This window comes from Macrobrachium rosenbergii, chromosome 56 (assembly GCF_040412425.1).
Source record: "Macrobrachium rosenbergii isolate ZJJX-2024 chromosome 56, ASM4041242v1, whole genome shotgun sequence".
NCBI classification, from domain to species: Eukaryota; Metazoa; Arthropoda; class Malacostraca; order Decapoda; family Palaemonidae; genus Macrobrachium; species Macrobrachium rosenbergii.
Genome location: NC_089796.1, coordinates 57,186,637 through 57,207,992, shown reverse-complemented (window position 1 = coordinate 57,207,992; position 21,356 = coordinate 57,186,637). Strand labels below are relative to the sequence as shown.

The window sequence follows — 21,356 nt, the reverse complement described above, 5'->3', positions numbered from 1 at the left end:
GTTTGGGTAGTGGGGGGGATGGAGCAGTACTCCCACCCGCGCAGCAGTGTTGATGTGCTCGAGGAGCAAAGGTAGATCAGGGCTGCCAACCATCCAAAGCGATTCCCACGCCTGACTTAAACCCGGCACAGATGCCAACCCTGTGGAAGATGAAGGCGGGTAGCCCCCCCCCCCCACCCAGGGATCAGCGATTCTGGGTGAGGGGGAGAACTGAGAGGAGTGTAGGCTAGGTCCACCGATCTCACCACCTCTGTGATGGCGGATGCAGACACAGGGGACAGCGAGACAGACTCAGCACTGTGAAATGGCAGCAAGGAAGGCCTTGGGGCTCAGATACGACATGCAAGGATTAGCAACCGTTGGAGTTGAAGGTGTCAAGACAGCACTCTGACGCTTTTTAGTCTCCTTATGCTTGTATCTAGGCCTCGAGAGTACCATCCCACTGCTCGGGGGGGACCAAAGCCAACACTCATTGCAAGGTTCATCGACAGTACAATCAGGAGGGTCCTGCTCCCTTCCTACATTTTAAGCAAAGGAGTGGGGATCCAATCCGGCACTACAGCGAAGGCGCCACATTTTCTATCCTACCAGGGACATACCTGGCGCACAGGCTTGTCCAAATCATGGTTTGTAATAGTTCATCCATAATTACAAACACGCACAGCTATACTGGGAAGTAACAAAAGAAAAACAGAACTAACACACCCTGAAAAAGGTGGCTTTTAGCATCCAGGAAGGTCCGAGCAGAGAGCAGGAAAACACGTCTGCATCAGACGAGGCGGGAAAGTAAAGTGAATGCGTGACGCCAGGAGCGTGGTAGCGTGGGTTCCCCACTGCCACCACCCAACTACCCGGCCGGTAGTTATACCACCGCACTGTCTTGTTAAGTCTTTAGCAGCCAGTTCAGCTTCGCCGAAAGTAACCCCCATATAAGTAAAGGACCTCGGGTTTGTATGTTAGGAAAAATGCATTTTACTTTTTAAAAATGTGATATTTGCATGGTTGGCACGGTATTACTTATTGCCTTAGTGCAAATGTAAATTTTCTCACAATACAGCACATTATATGAGAATACTAGGAAGCTTATAATTTTTAGTATGCTTTGGTTACTTGATTTGTTAAAGTATTTAGGCTATATATTTTTCTATATATTTTTCTTCATTATGGTGGTGTTTTATAAATGCAGTTTCATTTTTGTCAGCTCTTTTATGGATAGGTAATAAGCCATATTTTTTTAGAATTAACATTCCTAGCCTTTCAGTTATGTTTTTGGTATATGAAACCTATTATTCTGCCCTTTTGGGAATGTGCTTATAATAGGGAATTTTGAAAGAGCTTAAGACAGCTGATACTTATGGTAGTTTATATCTTGACATCCATATTTGTTAGATTGTTCCATATTGTAAAATTTGTGTTCTTAAATATCTTATACTAGATGAACAAATAGTTAATAGTTGCTATTCACAGTTTGTTGTGCATCATACATACTAGCTTGTAAAGTTATTTCCAGTATCCCTCTGGACTCAAGCTGTTTTCTTTTTAGCGTTTTACTTGTCATTCATTTCATGCGATTGCATCCTTATGCTGTTCAACTGTTGTATCTGTACCTTACTCCAAATTTTCTATCATGTTTTGGAACAAATGCTTTGGGTCAGCCCTTTGGGAATCTAAGACATATTACTCAGTGATTTTGTTAAACTACTTTCTTAATGAAAGTAATTTCTCTTCACAGTGGGAGTCAGAGATTTTGTTCTTCATGGTTGTGATAGTGATGTTTAGGACACGGAAGAGTGGTAGCCGCAACATGCTGTCTTACATCTCTACTGCTGCTATGTATGCCAAGATCTGCAATGTCCTTTTATGGTTCTATGCTGACCCTGTGTATGGAATTCTTTATGTTGTGGTTGTTATAGGTAAGTTTCATGACAAGATAAATTGCCTTTGGTTTGAGCAAAAATTATTAATGAAGCTTGATATTCCACCCGTTCATTTCACATGGTGATTATATTTGCAAAGTTTTATATATTCACTACTAGCATACTTTATAACAGGTACAAAGATTCAATTACCTTGTCCTAATAGCATGCTTAGAAGTGTGTGTTGATATATAAAAAGAGTGAGAGTTATTTCTATGAATGCCAGAAGGCTAAGTTATTATGAGAAAATTTAAAATTAAAGCTATACTAAAATTAAAATTTTTATATAAGTAACTCACTCAGTAATTACATAGCTATTAGTTTCACTTGTTCAGCAGCTTAAAATTGTGAAAATCGCAGGTCTTGCTAGTTTGTTTTGGGGTAGATGACATGCTCCGCCCACTCGTGGGAAAGAGAGGAGCAACTTAGCAAAGAGCTCAGTTTGTTTCTGATGGCTGAAGTCCAGTGGTTGGCAGCAGCTTGAATTTTGGAATTTTTACTCTTCTGGTTGTTTTTCATTGACAGTTGGTGGAAGTATTCTTTTGCTAGCTTTACGGCACATTTAGTTAGTGATAGGCGAGACCTTATCATCAGATTATGACCCTTTTTCCTGTTTTTGGACTTGTGTTTTGGATTTTCATAATGTCTGACGCTAGTGTTTCTAGCATTAGGTATTGCAGCCTTTCAAGGCTGCAATACACGACTGACAAAGGAATTGTATGACTCATGCACAATGAGCATTGAATTTAGGGGACAGACATGTTCTGTTGACTTGAGGTGCTCAGAATGTGCCAGTTGGGAAGTTAATAAATCACTAGCTAGTCAGGACTTGCCTGCTAAATCAGATAAGAATATTCCTGTAATTTCTACAAATCCTGTTCCAACCCATCTACCTGTTCAAACCTCTCCTTTACCCGGCTCTCATGTTTCCAATCCCAACCCCATAGCCAGGCTTGAGTTGAAGATCAACTTGAGATTTGAATTAATTGTTGAATCGATTGCCCAGTTAGCCTCTTCACTCCCTCTTGCCTGTACACTACAGGTTTCTCACCCCCAATGTGTACGGACACAGTCACCTTATACTTCTTACTCATCGCCATCAAAACCTCCTGAAATGGGATTACTCCTGGACACATCAGAGCTCTCAGACTCTTCCAATACTGCTCCACATTTGACACTCCCAAACGTCTAGGCCTCTAGCAAACTTCCTCAATCACCTCCACCTTCAGTTCATTTACACTTCCAGGCACCTGCACCTTCAAGCCTTCATCTACCAAATCATTCAGTCCATACCATACACTTTCAAACATCGAGTCACCACCCCCCTTACTCTCCCGTGCCACTACTAATCCTCTTGGCAGATACTCTGGTCTTATGTCTTTCATTTCCTCTTCCTTCCCTTCCCCAGTAGTCTAGATATCATGTCTGCAACAACATTCCTTTGCGCAGTTCTAGCATCCACTCCCTTCATTTTCTGCAGATACACTAGAGGTTGATGGTCAGTATGCACCGCAAAGCTCACACCATACAGAAATGGTCTTAATGCTTTCACACAAAATGGCAGCGCAGCCAATTCTTTCTCAGTAGTAGAATATTTTTGCTTTGCTGAACTATATGCCTTACTGACATATGACATATGCTATCACTCTAGCTCTTTCAGTTCCATTCACCACTTGCTTCTGCATCTCTCATCCACCCATTGACACTCCACTTGCATCTGTATACACTTCTAACCTACTGGCATCTGTACTATACTGTAGTTTGGGTAATCCAACTTCATATCCTTCACCATTTCCTCTTTCAATTTCTCAAATGCTTTCACCATCCTTTCATCCTACCTTACAACTGTGCTCTTCTTACAGCCTGTCCATTCTGACAAAGGCTTTGCAATCTCCGAACAGTCTTCCACAAACTTCTTTCCAAACTTGATCAGTCCCAAAAATCCACGCAACTCTCGCACAGTCCTGGGTCAAGGGAAATTTCTCACTTTCTTCACAAACTTTTCCGCCTTTCGTACCAGGACCCGTTCACCGTATGGGCCAAAAACTCCACCTCTTCCATGAACCAATCACACTTAATAACCTTGACTTTCACCCCCACTTCCTCTAACTTCTTCAGCACTGTTCGCACCAATCTCTTGTGCTCTTCTACAGTCTTACTCATCACCAAAATGTTGTCAAGAAACATTAACACATTTTCATGGGGAAAACTGCTCAGCACCGCATTCATTGCTCTCTGAAATGCAGCTGGGTCATTAGCCAATCCAAAACTGAGATTGTAGAACTGATACTGTTTTTTTGTAGTTGAGAAAGCATTTATCGGCCTACAATCCTCTGCCACTGCATCTGATAATACCCCTTTACCAGATCCATCTTGCTAAACACTTTCATCCCATGCGTATTGTACAGTCAGACACCACACACATAGGGAATCTTTCTTTCATTGTCAGTTCATTTACTCTCTGATAGTCAATACACATGCGCAGTCTCCCATTAGGCTTTCTTACCTGCACAACTGGACTATTCCAAGCACTCTTACTGGGTTCAGTTACTCCTATCCTTTCTAGTTCCTCACACTGCTCTTTGATCTCTCGCATTACCGGAGCCAGGAAATGTCTGGGTCTCTGATAAATCTGTGTCGTCTGTCAGCCAAATACGTAACTCTGGCAATCTGGCTGTCCGAAAGTTCTCATCACCTTGACTCAACACACCCTTTTTTCCCACAACAGCTCATACACTTGCTCTTTCTCTTTCGCTCAACTTCTCATTCAATCTCACCTTTTCCCTAAGCTTTTCTGTACTCCACTCTTCTGACTTTTCCCCTTCGGCCACCACATCATATTCCGTAACATGTTTATCATTACTCAAATTGATCACACTTCTTAAGCTTCCCAATCTATTACCCAGATGCATGCCTCCCCATCTTTTCTCTTTCACATCTCCACACACCTTAGGGTCCTTTACATCCATAATTCCCTGTTTTTCTTCAAAAATGTGTACCTCAGCAACATATCATACCTCTCATTCACTCTGTCCACAACATAAAAGCGTCCTCCTCCTCCAGCCTTATTCTTGCAACCATAACCAACTCGACAAACCTTGTGCACACCTTTACTTCCAATCCTCCAATCCCTGTTACATATCCAGCACTTTCCTCCCTCTGTGCTACATTTTCTTTTATTTTCTCATACGCCTTTCTGGAAACCACATTTCTGCCACAACCAGTATCAGTCAGTGCTTTAAGTAACACTCCACCACATTTTACTCTAACACACAGACAAAGATCTACTCGTTCCCCAAAACAGACTTTCCCACTTACAAACCCTTCTCTCACATGCTATATATCTATCCCTTCCATACCAGAGGGCTCTCCACAGTAAACCTCCTTCACACTTAGTTTCCCTGGGGTTGGGGTTTAGTATGGCAGACTTCCTTCATGTGATCCTTCATTCCACATCCTTTACACTTACTCAGAGGGTTCTTACATGTCCTGGCAGAATGCACACTCATTCCACAGTTTCCACAATGTCTTCCACTACCTCCTACTTTCCTTCCATTCTGGCAGTCTCTCACTCGATGCCTCACCTTTCCGCAGCCAAAACACTTCAACTCTTTCGGTTGTGGGCAGTCCACCAACATATGCCCTCTGTTTCCACAGCCGAAACACTCGCCATTGGCCCATCTGCAATCTGCTTTCACATGCCCAGTCCTTCTACACCTGTCACACTCCTTATCACTACTACTCTTTCCCATCTGACTTCCCCTCAAATCCCCATTCACTCTACTTACACTTCCACTCCTGAGCCTCTCTTGGTTTCTGCTCCAGTTCCTTTTCCCATTATTCCCCATATTCAATTGCATATTCTTTCTCCCTCTTTCCATCCGGTCTCTCCTTCCTCTTTCCACCCGGTCTCTCCTTCCTCTTTCCATCCAGTCTCTCCTACACTCCTCCAACAAAGCTCACATCTCTCCTATCTCCTCACTCACCAAAGCGTCCTTATACGTCCTTCCATTCAGACCAAACCTACATCTTTTTTGGTTCATCATCGTTTACTTTCAGGTCTTCTAGGATCTCTAAATTATCCTCCCAATTTAAGCTCTTCCCCGACCACTGCTTCTGATCTTTTTGCTTCTCATTCAAAATTACCCTAATCTTCTCGGGGATGGTGGCCAAGAACTTCCGCATGAGTTGTTTGTTTTCCTTAATTCCTTCCTCTCCATACTTCCTCCTGGCCAAAGCTTCTAACCTATGGGCATACAAACCCACTTCCTCTCTGGTTTTCATCTTCGCCTCCTCAGACCTATCATCCTTCTTGTATATAACACTTCCCTTCATTCTCTTCACCTGCTTAATTACTCTAGCCTTCACAGACTCATACCCTGGCTCACCCTCACACATATTTCTTATTTCTATAGCACATCTTTACCTGCCCATCCAAGAACTCTCATTCTCCCCATACATCTGCCCAAAATACTTCTCATACTCACCAAAAAACTCACTTATGTCTCTCCCTTTCCTGATGCAAAATTTCTCAGTCAAGGGAACCTCCCTCAGGAACATTGTTTTGGCCTCTTTCACCTCTGTCTCACTACTACTACGGACTTCCAATTCTGAGCTACCCCTCCAAAGCTGGGAACTCAGCTCCTCTTTCCTCACACCTCTCCCCTTTCATGTTTTCCTCTTCTTTCCCTTTCTTTTCTTACTTTTCTCTTCCTCATCACTTTCATTCACCATGGCAGGTACTCCCTTACTCTTACTTGACAGCTCCTTTTCTTTCTTAGGAAATTTTACCTCATTTTTCTCACTTCCCTTCCCAACGTCGGGCCCACTCTTAGCCATTGCAGCCTCCATTCTTGCAACCAATTTACTTTCCCTTACCTCGGCTTTATCATCCATCACCTCCATTCTTGCAACCAATTTACTTTCCCTTACCTCGGCTTTCTCATCCATCACCTCCATTCTTGCAACCAATTTACATTCCCTTACCTCGTCTTTCTCGTCCATCATCTCCATTCTTGCAACCAATTTACTTTCTCTTAACTGGGCTTCCCCTAACTTATCCTGCATGCTGACCATCATGCACTTCAGCCCATCCAACCTCTCATTCCAACCTTGCTCCCCTTTACCTGACCCAACACCTTCCAAACCTGCTCCCTCTGCCATCTCCAATTATGTACCCCACTCTTACTGTACTATCAGAGGCCCCACGTTGGCTGCCAAAATATTATGTAGGGGCTTTTTTTTTTGTACACAATTGGGGCAATATGATGGGAACAGATTTGGAGGTTATTAAATGAAACTCGACTTTCCTTAACCTAATTTATTACCTTAATACTACAGTGGTCATAAAAAAACCTTAATCTGGTAAACTTATCCTTCTCTGCCTAACATAGCCTAACTTAATACTGCCACAACCCCCAAAAGAACCTATACCTAATTCCTAAACCAAATCTTTAGCGAACACAGAAAAAACTTAAAAGCCTTCCTGTCAATGAATCAGGAAATCCAATGTTATATTTTTACTTCCAACTTCTTCAGTAACCTTTTCACTTTCTTGATTCACCTCAAGTCTCTTGGACGTCTCTTGGAATCTCGATATAGGTTTAGTGGCTTGCAGGTCCCGCTTTTGAACCTCTCCATTCTGTCTCTCTAAGAGATCTTACTAGGAAGACTCTCCCCGTTGCTTTGGCCACAGCAAAATGTATCAGCGAGCTTCAGGCCTAATGACAAGAGAGTTGGGGGTGCACAAGGAGATGCAGTCTGCTCATTCTCTCTTGGGGTCCTTGCCAAGATGAGGACCCTTATTGGAGAATGCCTGTAACTCACTCTTTTCGCTGATGCTGGCGCTACCTAAAAAGTGTCTTCGTGGTCAGAAACTTCAAAGAAGCAGATTCCAAAGGCTCAAACAGATCTGCAGATAAAAATTTTAAAACTACATCTAAGTTCCATGAAAGAGATTAATGTTGAACTCTGAGGACTTCAATATCAAATGATCTCAACACCACCTTAAGGTCTGGATCGTTAGAAATATTCAATTACACGTGACATAGAACTGAGGAAAGCATGGATCTCTACCCTTGAGTAGCAGCTACAGAAAGATTCTTACTACTGTATATCTAAGAAATCAAAAGAGCTTGATGATGATGTCTATAGAGGTATAGGTGCTGAAAATCCCTCTAGAACAACTCCAGGAGCAGTACACAAACCACTGTTTTGGATACAAGGACAAGGTTGTTGCTCATCTTGATTTAAGGATAGATTTCCAAAATACCTCAGAAAACCCCCTCACTCGGAGGAGAGGTCGAGAGTCTCCAAGTGGTTAAGTGTAGCATGCGGAGGCTTTGGCGGAACCGCATGGAACTCGGTTGTCTGAGTAGATCCTTCCTTAACAGATGAATATGTTGGAGATCCACCAAAAGAGCTTGAAGATCCAGAAACCATTCTCTCTGAGGCCACCAAGATGCTACTAGAGTCATTCTGCAATGGTTTGATTCCCGAAACTTGTTCAGCACTTTGCAAAGGGGGGGAAAGCGTAAGCATTTAGGTTGGGCTAATCTTGAAGAAGTGCGTCTACCGCCAAAGACTGAGTGTACTGGCATGGAGAACAATACACTAGTAGTTTCTTGTCCATCGACGTCTTGAATAAGGCCACATTTGGTGCTCCCCCCAGACTCCACAGCGACTGGCAGAATTATGGATGTGACAACCATTCTATGGGTAAGACTTGTCCTTTCATGCTCAGTTGATCCACCAAAACACTGTCTTTCCCTGGAGTGAAGTGTGAAACCAAAACTTATGTTCCTGGCTTGACCCAAAGAAACAAATTCTCCACTTTCAGAAACAGTGACTTCGAGTTCATGCCACCCTGGTTTCTGATGTACTATGCCAAAGAGATGGTATTGTCTGAAAATATTGCTATGACCTTTCCTCTGGCTAGGTGTTCATACTGAAGAAGAGACTTTCTTACAGCCAACAGTTTGAGATTGTTTGTGTGCAGCTCCTTCTCTTGTGGTGACCATATCCTGGACATCTGATGACCTCCCAGGCATGCTCCCCAGAATGTCATTGAAGCGTCTGAAAACAAGGTGAGGTCTGGGTCCTTTACTCTTAGGGGCGACCCTGTCTGTCCCCAGTCTCTGATGATCCTTCCACCATACTAATGTCTCCCGAAGACTTTCTAGGACCGAGACTAAATGGGAGTCTGGCAGACTTCCTGTCCCAAGTTTCTCTCAGAGTTGAATTGACCACATCCTGAGCCTTGCTAACCTGACAACTTTTTCCAGAGATGCCTTGTGTCCCAACAGAGACAGCCATTATCTTCCTGGAAGCTTCATTAAAGGCTGAAATTCTCATAGAAGCGATAAGAAATTGTCTTATTAGTTTTTCTAATGGAAAAGCCTGAAAACTGAGAGTCTATCCTCATCCCTAGATAGAGACTGGATTGACTCGGAATTAGGGCAGACTTCCGAAAACTGATCTTGATCCCCAACGATTGAGCCAGGCAAAGTAACAGATCCTCAGCCCTTAGAATTCCATCAAAAGAGTTAGCCAACGTTAGCCTGACGTCTAAATAGAGCAAAATTCTCACTCCTAACAGGTGATGCCATCCCCCTACAGGCACTAAAGTCCTTGTGAATACCTGAGGTGTTGTACACAGGCTGAAGCAAAGTGCCCTGAATTGAAGTACCTTCCCTGCAAACACAAATTGCAGGAATTTGTGACAGAGGATTTATTGGAATGTGAACAAGAGCATCCTGCATGTCCACCGATAACATCCAGTCATTCTTCTGAATTGCCACTAGCACTGTGCTGGATGATTCCTTGGAGAAAGGGGGATAAATGAGTGAATGTGTTGAGTTTGAACACATCTAGCACTGGGCACCACCCTCTGGATGCCTTTGGCACCAGAAAAAGTCGGTTGTAAAACCCCAGCGAGAGTACTGTTACCTGTGCTATCACCTTCTTCTCTAGCAACGATATCATCTCTTTCTGAAGTATAAGAAGCTTTTCCCGCTGATGAAGATGTGATGGAAAAGCAATTGGAGATGATGTCAGAGGGGGAGGAGACAGAAAAGGAATTACATAGCCTTCCTTCAGTACCTTTACCACCCAATTTTCTACTCCTAAGTCTCTCCAAACTAGGGATGCTCCGATACCAAAATTTTTGCCGATACTGATACTAATACTCATTGAAAAGCTGATGCCAGTACCAATACTAGTACTGATTCTTTTCAGTAAGCTCTTTCTGGATATTTCCATTGCCTTTGTTTATCAGATTTCTGCTCTCTTTGCTATGCAGACTGTTTTCTACAATGTGGTATTGGTACTATATGAATTATAAACATTAGCACAGTTAGTGTTTGGAGGTTTAAAAGTTATCTCTATCAAATAGAAAAACCATTTTCAAGTAATGAATATGCCTCCTTATTTAGTATATTCTGGTAGCTAAATGTATACTCGTTCATACTTGCAAAATATTCCTACTTATTTCCATCCTCCTGATTTAACTTGATCTATGATGAATTTCCATTTTCTATATATACTGTATAATATGTATTTTTGTCAATAGATGGTGTTGTGCATCATTTACTTTATGAATTTCCAATGTCAGATGCTGCTCCTGCGAAATTCTCTCCAAGTTCATAACTTTCAGAGCTTGGAAAAAATACTAAATTTTGAATGCTGCTGGAATCTAAATTTTATTTTCATTTTACCTTTGTAGCATCCCAAGTAATTCCTTATAATACTGCATGATTTAAAAAAGCAGTGAAAATAGTATAATCTATGATTCCCAAGTTAACTTAGGAATGTAAACATTAACAAAAATTAAGCGGTACTTATTAAAAACCAACTTACGAATAATTCAAGATACGAACGGCCTTCTGGAATGTAACTAGTTTGTAAGTAGGGTAGTCTCTTTATACATTATATATGTATAGGCAGTCCCTGGTTATCGGTGGGGGTTCCGTTCCGACGGCATGATGATAAGCGAAAATCGCTGATAACTGAAAATAGGCAATTTTTGGCTTTTTTTTTTTTTGATTTTCGGCACTTATCGGCGCCGATAAGCACCGAAAATTGCCAATTTATTTTCTTCATTTTCCTTTGTAGCATCCAAAGCAATTCATTATAATACTGCATGATTTAAAAAAGCAGTGAAAATAGTACAGTAACCCCCGTATTCGCAGGGGATGCGTAACCCCCCCCCCCGCAAATAGCTAAAATCCACGAATACTTAAAACCCTTTTAAAAATACTTAGAACTGCCTATTTTGACAGTTCAAACATAAAAAAACCCTCTAAAAATGCTTATACCTGAGTATTTTAATAGATTTATCACAAAAAGTGCAGTTAATCATGAAAATATGAAAATACAGTAATTAGTGAATATTTCTCAGTGAAAAATACCGCGAATGGGCAAATTTTCTGCGAATAATGTGTATATATTTTCCATAGAAAAATCCACGAATAGGTGAGTCCACGAATCGTGAGACTGTGAATAAGGGGGGTTTACTTTATAATCTGTGACTCCTGAGTTAACTTGAGAATGTAAACACCAACAAAAATTAAGCAGTACTTATTAAAAACCAACTTACGAATAATTCAAGATACGAACGGCCGTCTGGAATGTAACAAGTTTGTAAGTAGGGTAGTGTCTGTATGCATTATACATGCACAGGCAGTCCCTGGTTATTGGCGGGGGTTCTGTTCCTACGGCGTGATGAAAAGTGAAAATCACTGATAACCGAAAATCTGTAATTTTCGGCCTTTTTTTTTTACGATTTTTGGCACTTATCGGTGCCAATAAGTACCGAAAATCACCAAAATCACTAATTTTCAGTTATCAGCGCCTCTGTTAGGTACGTATCGGCGCCAATACATGATTATCGGCACCGATAAGTGGAAATCGGCGCCAAAAATTGCTGTTTTTCGTCTCTAGACAAGCCCCGAAAAACCGGATCACTGATAACCTAGCCTTCCAATAACTGATGACTGCCTGTATATATCATACTGTATGTATGGAATTATTAAGTATTTTTTATCCAACTAGATATTGATATCATTATTGTTTTTATTTCTTTGAATCTGAATAGGAAAGACCCGTCTTTGTGTAGAAGCAGGGAAGGTTGTTGGTTATGAACTCTTACATCTCTCATTTTATGATTGGAAGAGAGATACTTATCAGTTTAGAGGATCCAAGGAATATAGGGTGTTCCTAGTAGTTCCTTGATGGTTGTAGGAAGATTGATTTTGGGTTCTATTGCCTCTGCCTCTGTAATATATCTCCCTAGAACTCATTCTTTTAGAAAATTGTTCTAAAACTTCCACTTGCTGAAGTTTTCTAAGTTTCCACATGATTCTGATGTTCATGTTGATACCATAACCATTTTATGCTAGAGTGAGATCTTTCTGGTGTGGACTTGAGAATCTATCCTTAAGTTTGCAAGAGGTTCAACTACTAACATTTTCAGTGACAGTGATTAGTTTCTCTTTTCTGGAGTTGGGCTGGAGGTATTTCCTGAGCATGCGCCTCCATTGGCAACTTCATTAAGTTCTTAGTTTCAGAGTTACTCTAAATGCTGTCAGTTCCAGCTATTACAGATTTTATATCTTTGTTTTCTTACATTTTAGGTAATGCTCAACTAGACATTGCTTACAACCTGGAACCCAGGAGGTCTTTAGGTCAGGTGTGATTAAGGTGCCTTTAAGAAAAGTCTCTTGAAGCAATTAAACCCTCTCTTGGTAGCCCTAGGACCTGTGAAATGGTAAGAGAATTCCAAGTGTTGCGGGATGTGGGCTTGTACATTAAAGATACTGGTCTTTTGTTCTTGACCAAGGTTGAGAGCAAAAATATCTGTTTTGAGGCATTTCCCTTCTCAGGGTTATTAAATGTAGATTGGCCCTTATTTAAAGGTAATGAATTTGACAATTTATGCCATTTAAGGGCGAGTAGAGTGTACTCAAATAGATTAAGCCTATTAGAGATGATATTAATCATTTTATGTATAAGGAGGAGTGAACCTGCTATGTCTAAATACTGTGCCATTTTTCCTTATTTGGTCAAATTGACACATGTAACTTCATCCTGTGTTATTACCTTACTGGAGGTAATTATTCATTATGAAAGTTTTAGCTGATTAACTTAGCTGCTGAGATAAGTAATAGCAATGGAAGGGGCTCAACATCCAGCATATGCTTCAGGAAGTCATCAGTGTATTAGGGCAACTTTTGTAAGTTTTCTCTTGGCATTGATTACCCCAGGTGATCAGGGAAGGCTGGATTTCCAGTTTCTTTCAGTGGTGGATGCAAGCAGCCAAGAGATGAAAGGTTTCATCACAATCCCATAAGCTACAGATGACTACGTGGTATTGCCCATGCTTCTGGTGAGCTCAAGGCGCGATCTCGCAGTAATGCCCTATCAGTGCTGAGAGAGAAACTATTAATCGATTCTGCCAACACCAGCGGTCAGGGTGTAGGTCATGGTCCCACATTAAGGGTTTTTTCAAAACTGATGCCTCTATAAACAATGTGGTTAGGTTTCTGTTGTTTCTCAGGCATGAGGAAACTTCTCAGTAGCAGCCTTTAAGGCTAAAAGGCCATGTTGGCTTTGGTTATAGGCTTGTCTGAGGACAAAGACATGTAGATGTCCTTCAAGGTGTTAAGGCAGAGTTTCCTAAGTCTCTGCTATGTACTTTACCTTGGAATCTGTATGAGGTTCTTCAGTTCATTAAGTTGTCTCCTTTGAGCCATTTGGAACAAGCTCCTTGTAAAGAAGTCTCCATGGAAGCTTCTTAGTAGCCATAGTCACACCTAAAGAGAGAGAGCCACTAGCCTTAGTCACACCTAAAGAGAGAGAGCCACAAACTTAGTCAGATAAGGTAGGCTTTGCTAAAAACAAGATTATTATTTTTGCCTTATTTTAGGCTAAGTATGGTTTTGGGCTAGGCCCATACCTACAAGAGTAGCTTTACCTAGCCTGGAGTCACTAGGGCTTGAGGAATTTGACCCCTTGGGGTCCAGTATTGCCTGTAAGGATTGTTGGAATTCCACTAAAAGGATTAAGCCAGTTGTAAAGGTTCTGTGTATATTGATTTGGAAACCAGAGCTTCCAAAGAGTAGAAATGTAATGTCGTTTTCATTAGGTCTTTGGTTAAGGATTTTCATTCTAATTTCTATCCTTAATGGGGTGACATGTGAGCAGTGGCTACAACTTTTAAATTTGGAAAGAACATATCCTTGGATAAGATATTGAAATCACTCAGTGGCATGGTAATCTTGTATTTGCTTTGGTTTATCTTCATGGTGAGGAGATTAAATATGATTATTGCAGAGCGTTAACTCCTGTGCTGTGTGCAGGGAACAGTATGTCCTGAATCGATCGGTAGCCGTTTTTGACCTACTACTTTTTAAACCTGGTTATGGTTTTTGGGAAGCTTGGAGGTACTCAATGTTGAGTAGTAGAAGTATATGTTTTTGTACATATGTATTTGTTAGTCATCCATCAGCTCTGTAGGGTTTTGGCATGGTAACCATACCCCCTCCTACTAAAGGGGACGCCCTTCAAAGAGACCATAGGTATCTTCATGATGAGGATATTGTATCTGGATGACACTGCTCTGAAGGCGGCAGTAATAGCCAATGGATTGAATTCCCTGGGTAAAAAAACACTTTTGTAAAAAAATTTTTGTTACCAAGTAGCCTTTAAAGGGTTGGCTGATTTCCACTTTGCCTACCTCCTTTTCAAACGTGGGAATTAGCTATATAATGGAGAGGTAAGGTTCATTTAAAAATATAAATACTGTACTTAATTTAAGATTTATTTTTTAAATATTTACCTCTCCATTATATAATTTGCCCTCCCAGCCTCCCTACTTTTAAGTTAGCCTATATCTTTGTGCCATTTAGGTGCGATCAGCATTCAAAATAAATAAAAATAACACTTGGCTAATCTGCTAGGACTGTGTTTGTAATCACCTCTTTCCCAATAGGTGGCATTGGAATGTTTATGTTCTTGTTAGAGTTCTCCATGCTGTGTTCATGTGCAGATGGTTTGAAGCAGCGTTAGTAATAATTTTGATTGTTTCTGGCTGATTTTCTCTTGAACAGTATTGTGCTTGTTTTTTGGTTTTGCATTATGTCATCTACAGCAAGCAGAGATGAAAGCATTAGGCTGTATAGGAAAACGTTTGTGTGAACCAAATGGTTCGGTTGTGTGCCACGTGTGTTAGCCTAGCTGTAGAGGAACGTGTAGTTTTCTTCTTCTTGTGAAGAAAATGAGTGGTCAGTGAGTGGTCTGATCTGATGAGAAGATGAATTATTTTGTAAAGTATTATAGGCAATTTATTAGGGCAAATAAGCCTCCTTAGTCTTTCCCTTTTTCTTCTTGTGTTGCTTCTCCTCGTCCTCATCCATTGCCGGGTAGGTTAATTTCCTGCCTCACTCCTGCTCCACCTTCTTTTGCTCTCTATGTTGTTCAGGAGAAAAATAATAGGTAATTGAGAAATGTTCTTCTATTATTGGTTAGAAATTTGACCATATAAGTTAGGGTGATGATTGTGGTCCCCTCCCCTCCATAGTGATTGACCTTTTTCAGTTTCTTCAGTGAAAGGAAGGTGTTGGAGCCTTGGTATCTATCTGTAGCCCACCTTCTGGGCTGCCCTGTGTCTGTTGGTCTTTTCTGCAGACAGGGAACCAAGGCTGTGCTCTTTGCCACCTCTCTCAACTGTCTTCTGGCTTTGGGTGTATTGGAAATGATGTAAACTGCATTTTTATTGAGTTTTTCATCAAAAAAGCCTCCAAATTTTGAATATTCTGCTGTTTTGGAGCCATATTGCTTCCTTTGGATCGGCATACGACACGTTGTAATCCTGGAGCATTCATCGTAAACCGGGAAATAATTTTTGATGAATATATTTGAAAAGCGTTGTAACCTCGGAATGTCGTAGGCTGGACCCGTCGTAAACCGGGAACTGCTTGCATGTTTATTCAAGCATCAAACTTCCAAAACTGTCCATAATTCAGTATTGATAATTCCCTAAAATTCAAAGATTGGTGCATCCTTATTGGATACATGTTCAAGATTGCATAGAAACATGCTTTAGCAAAATCAGATAGCTTTAACTTCTTACTCATCTTAAGAGCTGAGATCAAGATTGTATAAAAAACTGAAGGAGAATCGTTGGAATCAGGGTTAAAATCCATCAAGTCTACAGGAAGAACCGAGATGGTAGAAATGGTAAATCCATGGATGAGACGTCAGTGGTAAGCATCAGATGGCTGAGAGGGAGAAGGCTGGATGTTAGAAGGTAGAGGGTCCTCGCGTGACATCACTGCCTTGCACATCCACAAGAAATGCAAAAGAGATGAAAGCTTCAAACTTGAGAGAAGACTCTGCTTAGACAGACAGCCGTCTGCACAAAACTAGAAGTAAAGAGGAAGAGACATTATCACAAATAGGAACAGTTGTCAAGAGGTGATGAATACAAGGCATTATAGGAGTAATGATGCGCAGTTCAGAAACTACTGAAGTAACTGGTATACGAAGTCTGTAATTTGTAGATAACTCGACCTGGTCACGCACATCACTATCACTCCTCCCAGATGAGGATCAAGTGTAAGCTGGCTGATGCAAGCGTTGAACTCAACTGAATAAATTCTGAGGTGAATGTGCCAGAGTTGGCCTCTTGCATCTTTTAATACCTCACAAAATTATTCATTCTCAGCGGACCACTTACAGTCTCACACTAAGAAGAAAAAATAAAATCACACTCATTACCCCTACTTGAAACACCCGCGTGACCATCTAGCCTAACTGAATACATTTGGTTTACACAAAATTCATATGAACAGAACCCAGCGCTTTTATCTCAGCTTGTTGTAGGTTAAGTAGTGTAAAACAGAAAACAAGTTCAATATTATACAAGAGAAAAACAGCCAGAAGTAGTCAGAATTATTATTGCTGATTCACACTGTATGCACAAGGACATGACGAGTTCGGACAAGAACGTAAACATTCCAACGCCACCTGGTGGGAAAGAAGTGTTACAAACAGTCCACCTGGGTTAGCCAAGTGTTATACTCTTGTTTATTTTGAAATTGTGATTGCAAAGATGAATGCTAACTTTAATAGTAGGTAAGATTCATCTCAAATAAGGGTAATTATAAATAATGATTTCTTCCAAAATGCTTCTTGTATTTTTAATAAACTGTTATACAGGTGGTCCCCGGTTATTGCCGGGGTTCCATTCCCGACAGCGTGACGATAACCGAAAATCGCCGATAATAGCACTGATTCCTGGTTATCAGCGCCGATAACTGGCGATCAGTGCCGAGAACTGGTTATCAGCGATGATAACCAGGAATGGGTGTCGAAAATCTGGTTATCGTCGTCGCTAGACAAGCGCCGTAAAACCGGATCGCCGATAACCGATGCTGCCAATAACCGGGGACTGCCTGTACAGTGAATTACAATTACCTGTACAGCCAGTCCCTGGTTATCAGCCATCCAGTTTTATGGATGTTTTCAGTGCAGAAAATCGTCGATTTCCGCTTATCAGCACCAATAATTGGGTATTGGCACTAATACCTGAAAATGGACAATTTTTGGCGCCGATAAGCCCTGAAAATCACTGAAAAAAGCCCCCAAAAATCGCCGATACTGCAATACACTCCCTGAACAACTGAATTAGCCCTGGTCACTGACCAGCCCGAACTACATCCCCATAATTGCTTTTCCCACTAAGTGGGTAATTAACTGTCAGCGTTATCAATGCTTACAGGAAAATCTTGTCAAATGAGTAGTACCGTTGGGAACGCTGCTGCAAGTCCCAGCTGAGTGAGGCCAAGATCCCCAATTGCTTTTTGTTCGTTTTTGATGTTTCCTGCATTAGGCGAACTTTTTTGGTCTGTAGCTCAACCCCCATATAAATATTTTTGGTTTTTTGATAATGACTTGGACCGTATTTTTGCCCTTTCTCCTGGATTGTACTATTTCGTCTGATTTTGGATCTTCTCTTCCGCCTTGGACTTTGGCTTGAATTTTGGACTTGGAAATGGAAAAATTACACAGGAATACACCTCCATCGGATAGCACCGCCGCTTCCACTTCTGCTACAGCTGTTACGACCGAGCTTTCTACTGCTGGGGATGCTGCAGCTAATCGATCATGCACAGCCTGCAAGCGTAGGATGAGTACCCTCAAGCATGACAGACATTCTCTTTGTATAGAATGTAGAAAGGTTCAATGTAATGTCACTCTAAGATGTGATGAATGGTCGGTAGAACAAACGGAAGATTATGTAAAGCATAGGAAATCTTTAGCTTCCAAGAGTAAGCGTAGGTCAGAACCAGCAGTAGAGGTACAGGTTTTTGATAAGGAAGCTATAGAATCTGAATTATTCAGAAAATTAGAGGATAAATTATCAGCTAGTATGTCTAGTTTATTTTCTAGATTCATGACAAAATTAGCTGAAATGAAGGATCAGAATAGTAGTTCTAGGGAAATAGAATCTAATCGTTCTCTTTCAGCTCCCCTGCCTGTTCCAGAACCAGCCCCAACGGGTGCCAGGGGTCATGGGAGAACCGCAGACCTCGAAAGTAGGATCTGCTGGCCCCCCCTGGTGCGGAGCAGGCATTGTTATTAGCAGATTTCCCCCTTTCCTCTAAAAGCGTAAGTTCAAAGGTGAATTTAGAATTAGGCATGACTCAGACAAGTAGGGATAGTGCTTTAGGAAGTAGTCAGGAAGAGAAGTTGAAGGTGCAGTCTTCTTCGGGTTCAGGTGTGGTTAAGGTTTTCGGCATCTTCATTAGGTCCAGCGGTGGTTTTATTTCTGGCCTTTTCCTTCAGGGGACAAACTTCATTCATCTTGCGGTGATGGTAATTCTGTCGATCGGGTTCTAAATATTGCAGAATATAATACTGATTTGTTGGGTCTCTCTAAGGGTTACAGGTCATTAGTTAGACATTGTTTTAATCTTGGATTCTCTAATATATATGATCATGTCTTAAAGAACCTTCCTGAATTTGCAAATGATGTCTTTCGTAAGATTATCAGGGGGGGGGAACAGAATCAGTCTATTTTCTTCCCTTAAAATCAATGGCCTCTTCTGTGACTTCCCCCATTGCTTCCAAACCTCCTTCCATTGCTCTTTCTCAACCTTCTTTTTCAGGCCACTCTTCGGGGAACTCTTCAGGTTCTTTGGTTGCTCATCCAGTTTCGTTGCCTTTGGCGGACTTGTCTTCTGTGCCATCTTCGCTAATCCCCCAGTTCTTCAGGCTTCGATCCCAGTTGCTAAGGCAGTTGGTGGTGCGCATCCATCAGTGTTCAACGCTTCCAGTACCTGTAGTTTTCAATCGCCCATTAGCTAGGATGGCTGGTAATTTGTCTTCCTCTGTTACCTTGGGTTCGGTGCCTCGTAAGTTCCCCTTCAAAACTCCTTTGAGTTCCGGTGCAGTTGGTACATTCTCCACCTGTCCAACGTCATAGTCAGGGGCTCCGGTGGTTACTCCAAGTGTGGCATCTTCCTTCTTCCATCCTTCGGTTTCTTCTTTCTCAACTTTTTCTGCAGGTTTCTCTGTTCCTCCAGTTAAGGTGGGCAATGTAGGGTTGGGTTTGATTCTTGTCATCAAGGACCTTTTCCCCCTTCTTCCTTATCCAGCAGATCTTCTGTTCCAGATTCCCATTCTCATGCAGCTCTGATGCATCCGGGTTTGCGTGGTTCGAGTGTGGCGGCCTCTTCTCTCTCAGAAGTGGGCATTGACCATCCAAGTGTGGCTGGCCCAGGTGTTGCATCTTCGGGGTGCTGGAGGGTGCAGGGTTTGCTCAGGCTATTTTTTGTTTCTTATCTCCAGTATGTTGCGACTGATTCTTCAGGTGTCCGTCTCGCACACCAGGTGTATCGTGGTTCGATTGTTGAGTTGGTGTTTGTTAGGGGTCAGCCTGTCTCATTTCCTGTTCTCCCTCGGTCGGACCAGTCCGACAAGGATTGTTCATGAAAGAAGAGGATCCGGTACTGAGGTTAGTTTTCCTTCAGCCAATGAGACTAAGTACATGGATGGTGGACTTCATCGATATGTCTTTATCTCAGTCCGAGGTGGAGGGGAGCACAACCGAATCAAGCATTGTTCGAGTCACTATATGCAACAAAACCAGTAGTCGCTCATTCATCAAAGAATCTAGTTTGGTTTGGCAATGTCGAGCAGGTATTGAGGGAGGCAGACGATAGTAGCGGCTTTGATAGGGTCGGTTAGGCAGGATTCAACCCTGTTTCCTATTCGGAAGGGGTTTTATAGGGTTGTGGGTAACCCTTCTGTGGGTGTCAGGGTTCCTCTCAACGAATCGGTGGAGGCTCTTCTATCACGGGTTCTGTTTTCGAATTGCCTGGTATCTGTTACTGCTAGAGAGGCTTGTATCTTAGAGAACACTTTCCGCAGCCACTCGGAGGCCTTGTCCCACTCTATGTGGATGTTGTCCGGATTGATGGGGTTCCTTAAGCAAGATGGGTATACTCCTTCGGATCCGACCTTATTTGATAACCTCATAACTTCGGTGTCGATGGGTTTGGCTTACCGGGCGAACACTTCCGCAGGCTGTACGACGTTCTTTGGGAAGAAGAGGAGGGATTTCTTTTTGAATCATCTGCCTCCCCATTGTCCGGATATCCCCAAGAGAGTTCTGTTGAGGGCTCCCTTTGCACTCAGCAATAGTCTGTTTAGGGAGGAAGATGTTTCTGCCATGGTGAACTTTGTTTCTTCAACATCAGCAGTTGAGTCGCAGCAGACCATGATTCGAGTAGCAACTCAGAGTGCCAGATCACCTAAGGGGTCCAGAATGTCATCGCCAGCTAAGCGTCCACATCCCAAGTCTCCGGTGAGATCTCCGAAGAAGGTCCGCTTTTCCCCCAAAAGTTCTGCTTCTGCCTCGGTTCCAAAACCTGCTTACAAGAAGGGTTTTCGGATATAGGAGACGTTCCCTTCACCTGCACCTGTAGGAGGTTGCCTTGCTCCTTTCTGGAACATCTGGAAGGAGTGGGGTGCAGAGAGTTGGGTAGTGGAGGTTGTAAGGAAAGGGCACAGAGTTCCTTTTCACTCTCATCCTCCTCTATCCGGCTCACCGGTTCATCTTCCCAGTTATTCCCCATCCTCCATCAGGGGGATAGTTTTGGTGGCAGAAATCCTAGCTGTTTTAGAGAAGAGGGCATTAGATCCTGCTCCCCCTTCTCCGGGGTTTTACAGCCGGATCTTCTTGGCCCAAAAGCGGGAGGATCTTGGAGACCCTTTATAGATCTCTCAGGTCTCAACCGGTTAGTCGTCTCGACGAAGTTTCACATGGAAACTTCACAGTCAGTACTGCGGTCAGTTCGGTGAGAAGATTGGACGATTTCAGTGGACCTCAAGGATGCATATCTCTAGGTTCTGATTCATCAGGAATCTCGAAAGTTC

General features: G+C 42.2%; 1 protein-coding gene across 1 annotated transcript in view; it reads left to right on the top strand.

The window, feature by feature from the left end:
- The window catches only part of LOC136836763 (thioredoxin-related transmembrane protein 2 homolog), a 117,337-nt gene that overhangs the window by 34,957 nt on the left and 61,024 nt on the right, over positions 1 to 21,356 (top strand). The window contains exon 2 of the mRNA XM_067101319.1: positions 1,733 to 1,913. Coding sequence (XP_066957420.1) covers positions 1,733 to 1,913 — 181 coding nt within the window. The remainder of the gene's footprint in view (positions 1 to 1,732; positions 1,914 to 21,356) is intronic.